Source organism: Tachypleus tridentatus, chromosome 10 (genome assembly GCF_004210375.1).
Source record: "Tachypleus tridentatus isolate NWPU-2018 chromosome 10, ASM421037v1, whole genome shotgun sequence".
Classification (NCBI taxonomy): Eukaryota; Metazoa; Arthropoda; class Merostomata; order Xiphosura; family Limulidae; genus Tachypleus; species Tachypleus tridentatus.
Window position 1 is genome coordinate 185,175,772 of NC_134834.1, and position 13,156 is coordinate 185,188,927.

Sequence of the window (13,156 nt, forward strand, 5' to 3'; positions counted from 1 at the left end):
AGTACAGGGGTAAAAAAAAACCACTTCTGAATTTTGATGAAAGAAACATTTACTGGTTAACAATAAACGAAATAAAGTTCTTATCTAACCCAATTTACATGAAAGAAGTCCATGATATTTCATATTTTTAACTCTTCAGAAATATCATTACAGATTGTGTTAACACTGTCTTGAAAATTAATATCAAAGCTACTTTATTAAACAGTTTTTTGAGCTTTCATAACACTTGGTTAGTTCCACGTGTGGAAAAAGTATTAAAAATATAATGTGACACTAAACATACCTGTTCGATACTATGAAAATCATGAAGTGTCTCTAGAAACTGACTCTTCAGTTGACTTGACACCATGAGTTTAAATGAAGAATTGGGCGCCCTTGCACGACCTTTTGACTGGATGTACGAACGATAATCTGGAGGCTCATCAAATCTCACAACCAAGTTACATTTAGGGACATCCATCCCTTCCTCAATCACAGCTGTTGCTACAAGGAGGTTACACTCACGATCTCTGAACCTTTTCAGGATTTCTCCCTGACGACAAACTGCCATTGAATCAGCTTCATACATTTTAACCATGTTATGGCCAGTTACAAAATCAGGAACTATAAAGCTGTACTCAGGATACAATCGGCTCACCTCTGCCAGCCACATGCTGAGTAAGTGAGCAATACTGCGCTGTCTAACAAAAATAATTCCACAAAGATATTCAGGTTCATCAGTTGACTTGTTAACAGTTTCCAAACCAGACACATTGTTAGTTCTGTCGCTGTCACAATCTGCCTTCGAAGTAAGTTGGTACCTAGAGAGAATCTCTAAAAGCTTTCTCAGTTTATGAGGTGCACTCTCTAATACATCCAGTTTCTTACCATCACTCCCAATGCACGTACCTTCACACTGACGAGAAACTACTTCAAGCACAGTTCTGGTCATTATTAAGAAATTACGGTGGTCGTCCGAGCACAAATGCTCAATTTTGTTATCTATTTCAGCAATATATATTTCTGCAGCCTTTTTTCCACACCAGGGTCCTAGATTCACAATCACGTTACAAATTTCATTTAAATATCTTGTAGGCATACAACAAGGATGTGGGAGGTCAGTAAACTCATCTCTGATACTTATATTTGCACCAACAATGAAGGACAAGGCATGTTCTAGTAGTCCAAGCATTTCATTGTCCTGTGAAAACTTGAATGGTTTGTAAACTACAACTTCCTCTTTTGGTTTGTTTCCATATTTGGTCAGGTAGGTAAGGTCACTTGCTGTTTCTGCTTTACTTCTTAAGGTCAGCTCTAAATTTTTTATTTTGCTTTCTAACTGATTAGGTTTACACTTGTTATTCAATATTGAAGCAGTCAAACCAAGTACTCTAGGCTGGCTTTCCTGAGGGTACATGTCAAAACAAAGCATGATTTCTCTATAAGAATGGTTTTTTACTGCTCTATGACATTCATCAATAATAAGCAGGTTTATTTTTGACAGTGGCAAAAAGCCATGAAACAATATGGTTTTCAGAATATCTGGAGTCATCACCAACACGTTGTACTTTCTAAAATTTGTTTTCCAGTCTTCTGCGCACCATAAATCCACTTTCACATCACCAAAGAAGAAACCAATAGCAAGGTCTGTGTAATCTTGTATCTTTTCTTTCTGTTGTAGCACTAATGGCACTATAAAAAAACACAACACATTTTATTTTTGAATGCCTCAAAACAAACTAATAATAATATTCTTGGCTATCATTCAAATTATTGTTATAATACCTAACTCAGTATAATCTGCTGACAAGAAACATGACTGAACTCAAGGTTACGTGTCCTGCTCTCTCTTTCTACACAGACATGTACGGCTCTTTAATGTTGTTGATAACCTGTCTTCCTTGTAACCACAAATTGTTATAGCAACCCATGTGTTTCTCTACACTGGAAGCTGACCCTCAGAAACCAAGTGATTAGGCTCTCAAGACTCAGTGACCCTCAACACAAACAATGCATGTAAATAGTTTACAACTACTAGAGCCAAATAGAAACATCCACACCAGCAATTAATAACAGAAGCAACGTCACTTCAAAAAAATATTCACTTTGCTAAACAAAACTTGTCCATATTTTTTTTTCTTATTGAGCACTTCAAAAGAACTAAAAAATATTAAATGTGGTGATTATATTATTAACTACAACAACATGACAATACTTTTGCAGTTTAAAGTACTTTAAAAGTGATTAGAAATGATCAAATCTGTTCACAAACAATTATTGTTGTTTATAGTTAAGCACAAAGATACAAAAAGGGTTCTCTCTCCTCTGCCCACTACAGGTATTGAAATCAGATTTCTAGCAGTAGAGTGTGTTTTTCTTATAGCAAAGCCACACTGGGCTATCTGCTGAGCCCACTGAGGCAAATCAGATCCCCAATTTTAGCATTTTAAGTCCATAGACTAACTGTCATACTAGCAGTAGAAGTCCACAAACATACCTATGTGCCACTGGAAGGAAACCACAGTGAAAGTATAGCAGGTTATATATATATATATATAAAACAATAAAATTATGTTAGTTCTAGTTTGTTAAAAAACATCAATTCTACTGTAGGCTACTACTGTTGTGAAGATTAGAGCTCTAGTTATAAAACACAGCTCATTTTGTAATGGGGCAATTCATCTCTACTATGCCCAACTGGAATGTTTCCAATTTATGTGTGATGTGGACTAGCATTTGATGATGCCACCTGCATCATTGGGTCCAGCATAAACGAGCCTTACGTAACCATGATAACATCACTTTTACTATTTATTCTTTAAGTATGTTTACAACAACTTACCAATAAATTTTACATAGAAACTAGACACTTCCACTTGTTATTATCATTATTATTAAAGGACTTGAATAAACAAAAAAAGAGAATAGCAATATTGCTTCTGTACTGGATAGCACTATAGATTTAGGTAATTTTTTCCCAATATGCAAATTGTTTACATTCCAAGAAAAAATTATTTTTCTAATAGTGCACTGCCAAAAATAATTTATCACTTTGCCATACCTACTGTTATTTTAACAAATCTATGGATGAACTAAACTTAAAAGATATCAACTTGTTTTTACAGAAATCACTACAGCTAAGCCCACAAACTACATCACTTTTGGTAACCATATGCTTTTCTACATTACAACAAATAGTATTTAATAAAAAGAAACAAAAAACTACTGGGTGAAATAACTTGATTCCTATATAAAATACATATAAAACCCTCAACAATAATCAGTGGGGTTAACTACAATATCTACAGTATTTTGGTTCCCATTTTTATCATGCATGCATGCATGACTCACACGTTAACATAGAATTTGTACCCAACAAAGTTATGACTAGACAAATCAACTATCATATAAGGTCCAGAAAAAAAGATATTTAAAAAGTAGCGAACGGGAGTCCATATGGACTCCATTATAATTCTGGGGTTAAACTTTTACAAATAATGAACACTGCATGTCCTTTATATGCCTGAGCAGTAAAAAACAAATAACTAATTACCAGTGTTCTCTGATTTCAAATCACAATATATTTTCCAGCAGTTTTCATTTTCTCCATAGTGCCTTGAGAATAATATATTCCCACATGCATCTTAAATTTAATATCCTCAAAAATTATGAATCAATGTTCAAATCAAACTTCCAAGGAATTAAAAATCTTGATAGATGTATATTACTTCAAGATTACTCTGCCTTGAATACAGAAAAAAATGTACAAGACAGTAAACTGTATGACGCGTTTCAAACTTGATACTTCTGAGATTGTGTGTTTCAGACTTGATACGTCTGATGATGTGTCTCAAACTTCATACATCTGTGATGATTAATTACGGACGTACAAAGTTTGACACATTTCCTCACTCAAGAACATTACACTTCATTAACTCTAGACAATTAACTCCATCACTTTGACCAATCTGTAGTATGCATATTGCAGATTACAGTTACAACAGAAAGTGTTCATACCCCTGCATCCTGAGTGGTTTGTTGCTCATAACTTAAGAAGTATCATGAGTAGGCTAATAGAAGTATATTATAAATATTATACTAACACACATTTATATAGATTTTTATGTAAATTAAACAACAAATAAACTGTTTATAAACAAATAACCAAACATAGGAGGAGCAGAAAGTGTTCATACAGTTTAGAACGTGTGAAAAAACTGATATTCCTGTAAAATTTTGTTTACTTTGGCAAATAAACTACATTATACCATTCCAGAACTAGACACTAGGTTCATAATTATTGGAATTTAGCCAGCAAAAGCATGTACTTCAGCAATTTAGCACTGTCTCCATCATTATCTGCTTGGTCATCATGGCGAACAAGAAACAACTGTCCAGTGATTTAAAAAAACGAATTATTGTAAAATACAAGTCTCGTGTGTCTCTTTCCGGTATTGCTACACAACTTAATGTGCCGAAATCTACTGTTCAAAGCATAATTGCCAAGTTTAAGCTTACAGGATCAACTGCTAACCTTCCTTGTTCCAAATGCCTCACCAAAATTCCAGAGAGAACCAAGAGGAAGGTTCTCAGAGAAGTTAGTAGGAATTCTCGTTTAACACGTAATAACATGCAGAAACTGGTAAGGGAGACTGGGGTTGAAGTAAGCACCTCTACAGTTACAAGCATGTTACACTCTTCTGGGTTCAAGCATGCTGTCTTCGTAGAACTTCATATTTTAAAGCCTGTTCATTTAGAAGCACGATTGGGGTATGCAAGAAAGCATGTAGATAAACCCTTTACCTATTGGAAGAGTATTCTTTGGTCAGACGAGACTAAAATCAAGCTTTTCGGCCACAATGATGTTTGCTGTATTTTCCATGAGAAGGGGGAATGAAATCTTCCAAAGAACACCATCCCTACAGTTAAACATGGAGGTAGCTCGATCATGCTATGGGGTTCCTTCAGATTTCCTGGTGTAGGTAACCTTCATTGTGTCGCTGGCATCATGAAAAAAAAAAAGAGTATGTTGATATACAAGGCACTTATATCAAGAATGATGCTCTGAACTTGCAGCTTGTGTGTCATTGGATTTTTCAACACGACAATGACTCTAAGCACACATCAAAATATGTGCAATCCTGGTTGCAGAGGAACCATATAAGCGTTCTGGAGTGGCCATCGCAGTCACCCGATCTCAACCCTATTGAAAACGTTTGGTATGAGTTGAAGACCAGGGTTCACCAGCGTCATCCGAAAAACTTGCAAGAGTTGGAAGCCTTCTGTAAAAAGAATGGAAGAAAATACCAGTCGAGTTCTGTCAAATGATCAGGGAGGGCTATGAGGAGAGACTGCACCAAGTAATTCACCTGAAAGGCTACACAACTGACCATTAAAGTAGATGCATGAACACTTTCTGCCCCTCCTATGTTTGGTTATTTGTTAATAAACAGCTTATTTGTCATTCAATTTACATCAAATGTTATGTAGGTATGTGTTAGTATGATATTTATAATACACCATACTTTCATTATCCTAATAATAATACTTTTTAAGTTATGAGGAAAAAAACTACTCACGATGCAGGGTACAAACACTTTCTGTCGTAACTGTATATTCAAAATTTAATTGAATAATTTCTTATCAATGTATGACAATACACTTACAAAGTTTACCAAAATACACTGATAGAAAGTAATTTAATTCAAATTTTAATATACATTTTTAATTTCAAATAGAAATATTTAGAAACCTCAAAATTTTCAACATCTTATTTCACTGTATGTAGTATTTTACTATAGTTAGTGTCAGAGTGGAAATAAGTACAATGTTCTACTAATAATTATATTCAAAGATTTTAGAGACTATACAGGTAAAATATGAAAAAAAATTATGATTAAAAGAAGTTTCTTATTCCTCTCATTAAAATAATTTTTCACTCAAATATGACTAAAAAAAATTCACATACAAACCCTTAGTCATCTTACTTTATTCATAAATCTGATTTTTTCAAAACAAAAATGCTTATCACAGTGTTTAGTAAGAGTTTATAGAATTACATGAAGGTCCACCCAGTACATATAGAATTACAGTATGTATAGTTTCACAGGTCTATATGGTTCCAAAAAGAAAATGAAAAGAAACATTCAAAAAATAATTACATGTACTGGTGTAAGGCCTACTAAATGCAAGCTATACTGATGCATGTTATTTTCTCTGTGTAGATGTTACATTTTAACAAAAATGTTTTTATTCTGCAAATATTTTAAATTGTAATATTCAAATATTCATACAATGCTGTACAATCATACTCAGTTTTCAGAGTACAGTTTATATGTCATTTCATGCTTATATAAAATGTTACATTTCTATATTTTACACAAAATTCAATGTTTAAATATGATTTATTTTTATTTAAGTTTTAAATAAATTGCTGTGAAATTTTCTAAAATTCTATTAACAAATTTAAAGTTTTGTTAAATTGTGGGAATATTGTTAAAAATGCAAAACCAGATTATTAACTTATTTAAACTATTGAAAAAGGGCAGACACTCAAAGTAACACTGCTAGAGAAGGCTTTTTCTTTCAAAAGAACTTTTAGAAAGAGCATATCTTAGCAACTAAATATACAATTTTGTGTAGTTATATAACAATGTGGATTGAGTGAAACATCACAAATCTTTACATTTTATCAGATTTCAACATATTCTAATTTAGGGTGAAAAAAATGGCTTTGTCTCATCACAGAGTTCAGCTTATGGTGATTTTTTTTTTTTTTCTTTCTCCCAACTAATCTCTAAAGGCCCAAAGTGTAAATACATTTCACCTGTAGGCACCACGAAAAATGTCCTTTTTCCACCCTCATCATAAGGTTTCCGCACTTCATGAGCGAGTTCCTTAATTAGCATGACAGCTATGAATGTTTTTCCTGTTCCAGTTCCCAAACAGGCAATCGTATTTCTTTGGCGAGCTGCATCAAGAAGCTCCACCTGGAATGAATTATATATATACACGTGAACGTGGTCTTAGAGATGACCATAGAATGTTACTGGAACCACACTTTACAACAGACACAGTCAATGATAGTTTTCATGTATTTCTTTTTTTAATATGACTTTTCATTATCAATTAAAATGTATACATCATAGCTTCTCGTGTGAATTTAGGACCACCCTAAACATCCTTATGTAGCCAAACCCTGTCAGATATATTACATTCAAATATCTTACTATAAAGATGATCCACTGTGTGTTCTTAAGTGTATTTTTAGCACCCATCATCCACAATTAGCTGGTTAACTAGAAACTGTCTATAGTGTTTTAGGATTTTTGCCTGAGGGGAAGGATCAGAAAAAGACCATAAAACAGGTCACATTTCTACTTTGTAAATAAAGTTTCAGCTTTCATCATCTGGTGTTGGCTGTTCAATTACATTGTTTTAGTAAAAAAGCTCTTTGGTTTACTGATTTTTACTCAAGACCACCCTGAAATCAAGTACATTTCCACTAATGTATACACATTTGGCTTGCATTAACCAGAACTGACTAGCTCGTTTAAGGTTATTTTTGGTATAGTAACTGGACATTGTCTATCAACGTACAAGGGCTACCTTGTTTTATAATTTTCTTCCCGTGAAGGGGGATAAAAGACAACTCTAAAATACAGCAAAATTCTATATTTTGTTTAACTTTTAATTCAAAGATACAAGCGTGTCATCAGTTAAATAAGGGTTAATGATTACCTTCAACAAAACGGATCACACATTTAGAATTTAACGAGATAATCAGGAATTTGGTAACAAAAAAAAGGAACATTATATAACAGTGTCCTTCTGTTTCCTTAATGAACCCAGCTGATGAATTAGTAATTAATATAACTAATTTAATGTACTCATAAGGCATTGGCTTTGATCTACGTAGCTAACTTGCTTTGATCAAAAGTTATTAATAAATTTGTATAAACCATTGCATTATTATGACATAAAACCTGATGATATTCACACCAATTCAAACAGTTTCTAAACTATAAGTTTACCATGTCTCAAATTATCTGATGTCTTCTAACTGAAGGCAATTTCTGTATCTTTGAAACAGGTACGACTTAATACATAAATACTTTCACAGTTTGTAAAGGAAAGGAACTGAATGTTTACAGAAACTATAAAAAAAAAAGCTGTATATATGTTTATTATACTGTTACACAATAGTTTAATTTTTGTTCCATCTAACTATATTTAAACTTTCATTTCAACAGTTTTCAAAGCTGTTAATTTAGTTTATTTATTTGATAGTTTTAGTTTAGTTTAGAGGATGGGACAGCCAAGATGGACTAACAGGTCCCTTGTTATCCCTAAACATTATATTATGTTAAAAGCCTGGCATCAAACATTTATTTTTGTTTTTTGCTATCTGGTAGTAATAATGACTGACTGCTTTTCTTATTGATTTCTGAAAAAAAAAAAAAAATATGTTGATACCTCTTTTACTTGCGTCTACTTATACAACATTAAATAATACCTTTACAATTATTAATTTCTGAAAAAAATTGATTGGGGGGGGGTTTGTTACTCCCCAAGCCATTCCCCTAAATCATGCCTAGTTATACATTAAAGAATAATTAATTCCTAATAAAACAAATGGGGAGGGTAATCCCTATACCACTATGATACAGTTATTAATTTCAGATTTGGGGGAAGAAAAAAAACCAAAAAAATACCTCCCCTAGAAGCACATGTGCTCATACAACATTAAAAACTACAGATACACAATTCTACATTAAAAGCAAAAAACAATGTAAAAAACAAACAAGTAAATTTACACTTTATTCAACACTTAAATAGCCAGAATTTAACATCAGGTACTGCCAGCCAATTACCTTCCTTGTCAGCAAGCTCAAAAATATATAACTTTGGGTCTTCAAGTAATCAGCTGTCACAATAATTGAAAATAGTAGTAACCACAGAGATAAATTCTGATTATTTTTTTTAAAAACAGATCAGTTAATCTAGTTACAATTAAATAGCTTAGCTCCAAGTGCTTACATATCATCTACTATTTTGTACTTAATTGTAAGAGTGGAAGGACAGTTGATGCACTTATAAATATTGGCAGGGTAGAATTAATCTTTAGCCAAGACAAATTTAATTTTCTAACAGGGTGTGTGGCGTTTGGAAGTGGTTGGTTTTAGTTGTGGTAAATGAAATTTAAGTTTAAGGATGATAAATATTTGAATAAGTGCTGGCTTTAAGTTTGATCTTTTGTGTGTTTTTTAGAAATAACTAAACAGTTATGTTTGAACTCATAACATCTATTGCTTTTATCACCATATAAAACACAAATGTTTACTATAAAAAAAGTGTTTAGAAAATTATGAGTTTTTTGTTACCAGTAAAATTTTGTAAATCTATTGGATACTGTTAGTTTTTAAGTTAATTAAAAATATATATATCACAGAGTTCTGATGGTACTTTACATTTGGACTAAAAAGTAATTATTTTATATAATGAGCATTCTACATTTAAGATACACTATAATTTCACCTTGTTTTTTTTATCAACATACCTGATACTCCCTTGGAGTGAAGGTTTTAGTATGGACATTTTCTGTATGGAAATATCGGCGGTATTTGCTAGGAACTGCCTCGCTTGCTTTGTTATCCATCTAATACAAAACTATTAGTTTAACAAATTTTGAATGTAACAAATTTGCAAACTCACTACAAATATTCAATGTTTATTTCTTCCTTAAATATAGAAACTGATTTTCATCAGAGTTACATCAACAAGATACTGTACCTGTTTCACACCATTCTATTAAAACAGCTCATATTTAATGTTATTACTATCATTATCACCAAGAAAGGGGTGTCATAATTTTTTATATAGTCATCAAAACTGTCCAAACATAAACTGAAATTTCTTAAGCTATAACATATAGTACAAGTACATGTCCAATTTTTAAGTTCAGTCTGTTACTGTTACAGTGTTAGTGCTAGACTAGGTGAAACGAACCATTTGAACATGTTAATATTATCTACCACTGGCGTTACTAATTCAAAACATCAAAATGGAACCTTTAATAATAATAAAATAAACTGAGGCTACGTTATTATAATGTGATTCATAAAACCTTTCAAACAAATGAAACAACTCCAATGCTGGAAACACAGTATAAAACGTTTTATGTGGTGCTTTCTTACGTCTAACTTAAAAATGTTCTTTTCATCATCAATTTGGGTTACTTTACCACGTGCCGCTAAGCATGTATAGCTTGTGGGTCATACACATTGTAACATCGAAATGATGGTTTGCTCTCACTTACATTATTCTACACACTTTACTACTTGAGTTAGTTACTTAGGCTTAACGAACAAATACTGAAATAGTATACTGATTATGCATACGCACGTTTATAAGAATTCAAATTATCCGTTCTAAAATATATATATATAAAAATTTTATAACCTTAATTACTTGCCTTAGTGAAAACTTTAAACTCTAATCCGAAAATGGAATTGCATCATATAAATATGATTTCCAAAACCCAAACCGAAATCAACTGCTTTGGAAAATTCAATTAACAATAACACATGCGTACACTTCCCACATGCTAATATGTGAAAAGGTTGTGGATAGAAATATTTCAAACGATGGTAGATGTTAAAAAAAACAAAACGTACTGTCACAACACCACTAAGTTATTAACTTTATATACCTTACGTACTGCCACAACACCACTACGTTATCAACTTTATATACGTTACGCAATGCCACAACACCACTACGTTATCAACTTTATATACGTTACGCAATGCCACAACACCACTAAGCTATTGACTTTATATACGTTACGTACTGCCACAACACCAAGTTATTGACTTTATTATATACCTTACGTACTGCCACAACACCACTAAGTTATTAATTTTATATACCTTTCTCTCGCATACTTTCATTTTCAAATACAACCATACTCTTCTTTCTCAATAATCAATTACTGTTGTTTTTCCTTCTAAAGTTTAATACAGTAGTATTAAATGGGTTTAAAGCTGGTTTAGTAACAACATAACTCGCTATAATTATGGAGATATTTTCCCTACTTCTTTTACTTGATTATAAGAATTGCCTCGAGCACAGTTTTTATGAAACTATACTTCACTGGCAGAACATTAGAAACGAATTATTTAATTTGTAATATTACTTAGCACTTATTCAGAAGTTGTACAAAATTGTTTCAAACCGAGAGTTCAACCTTCCTTAATAGAGATAGTAAGAGCTTATCACGAGGATCCAACGAGGTGTAGGAACTTAGACCGTGGACAGAGTGGGCCCAAAAACATGTCTACTAAAATTGGTGTATGTGTGTGAACAGCGTGTCAGACAAAAGGGGTAATCGTCACTGATGTCCCTCATACAAACTACTTTATCATAACTGTACCAGTGGCTATTGTAAAAAAAAAAAACCTTATTAGTTATGTTGTTTTTGTTTATTTTTAGAATAAACTTACAAACTGGGCTATTTGCGAGTGTCCACCACAGGAAATCGAGCCGTGGATTTTAGCATAGTAAGTGCATAAACTTACAGTTGACTCACTGATGGACTTGTTAGTTGCATATACTAAATAAAGTGTGTTACGGTTATAGGTGATTAAGATTGCATTACAATTTGTTTATTATCAATTTATCATTAACCAATTACATTGTAGGAAGATGCCATGTACAAACTAAATCTATGTACACCCTTGTGCAAATTAATTGAAACAAATGGTCATTTCACAATATTTTCGGCATGGCGGTCGGTGTAGGCTCGCTGGACCCGCTGATTTCCTTTAATAGTCATTTTTTCACACAGACGGCGTCATTAGCTGTGTTTTGCAGTACGGTCGATCTATTTTTGGGATATATGACGAAATTTTGAGGAATATTACATCATTCGAAATTGCGTTAGAAAGGCAAGGAGACCAGTCAAAAAACAACTTCTTACCAACTCAATGAAGAAAAAACGGTATCAATGGGGTCTGAAATAAAAGAACTGGACGCAAGAAGAATGGAGGAAGGTGTTATTCAGTGACGAGAGTCATTTCTTCGTACAGGGTCAAAGAAGTCTGCATGTTCGCAGATCTCCTGGTGAGAAACTTCGAGAATCTCACATCAATCAGTTCGTAAAATATCCCTTGAAGATGTTTTGGGGCTATTTCAGCTACTATGGCATTGGAGGCTTACATATCGTAGAAGGTATGATGCGAGGACCACAGTACATCGAAGCTTTACAGAAAAGAGTCGTTTCAAAATTGAAAGATATTTCCAGATATATCAGCAAGATCTGGCTCCGTGCCACCAATCAAAACTTGTGAAAAATTTTATTACTACAACGCGAATAAAGGTGCAGGACTGGCCTGGAAACACCCCGGACTTAAATGCTATTGAATATCTTTGGGCGATTTGTAAAGAAAGACTTCGGGGAAAAGATTGTACTACGAAAGATAAGCTAATTGAGGCCATAATTGAGGTGTGGTACCGCGATCCAAAACTTAGTAAAGATTGCAGTCAACTCGTGGACTCGATGCCAAAGCGGATTAATGATCTTCTGAAAAATAAAGGAGGTCATATCATGTATTAATTTGTGAGTAATTTTTGGATTCTCAGAAATAAAATGCAAAAAACTGAAAAAATCGTTATTTTCCGCCTTGTTTCAATTAATTTGCATAAGGGTGTATCTGTGATATGCAAACATATACGTGTTTCTTCTGCTTTAATGACGCGGGAATTTTAATTTTTCTTTTATTTCTTTTCTGTGCTATAATAGGTTCTGCTCACAATTAAATCCCAAAACAGATCCAAAGCATTTCTGGACACACTTGAAAAGATATACTAACACAGGAAAAACAAAGAGTACCCACCACTCGAATTACATGGCAAAACAGCTTACACTAACCTAAAAAAACGGATATTTAAATACCATCTACAAAACACGTTCAAAACACACCATGAACCTGACATGAACAGATACTTCTATAATAAAGTCAATAACTTCATTGAACAGAACAAAACCATATGAACACCTAACAGCTTTATTTAACTTATCATTATTAGCCGGGTATATCCCTGTTTCTTGGAAGGAAGCAGTAATATTAATATTCCAGAAAGAAGGAAAGCCAGCAAATAAACCAAACAATTACCG

At 33.0% G+C, this 13,156-nt stretch overlaps 1 protein-coding gene across 1 annotated transcript in view; it reads right to left on the reverse strand.

The window, feature by feature from the left end:
- The window catches only part of LOC143231113 (endoribonuclease Dicer-like), a 33,993-nt gene extending 23,208 nt beyond the window's left edge, over positions 1-10,785 (reverse strand). Inside the window, 4 exon segments of the mRNA XM_076465718.1 lie at positions 284-1,671; positions 6,806-6,968; positions 9,539-9,637; positions 10,454-10,785. Of these exon segments, the coding sequence (XP_076321833.1) occupies positions 284-1,671; positions 6,806-6,968; positions 9,539-9,637 (1,650 nt within the window). The 5' untranslated portion in view covers positions 10,454-10,785.
- Positions 10,786-13,156: the final 2,371 nt, after the last annotated feature.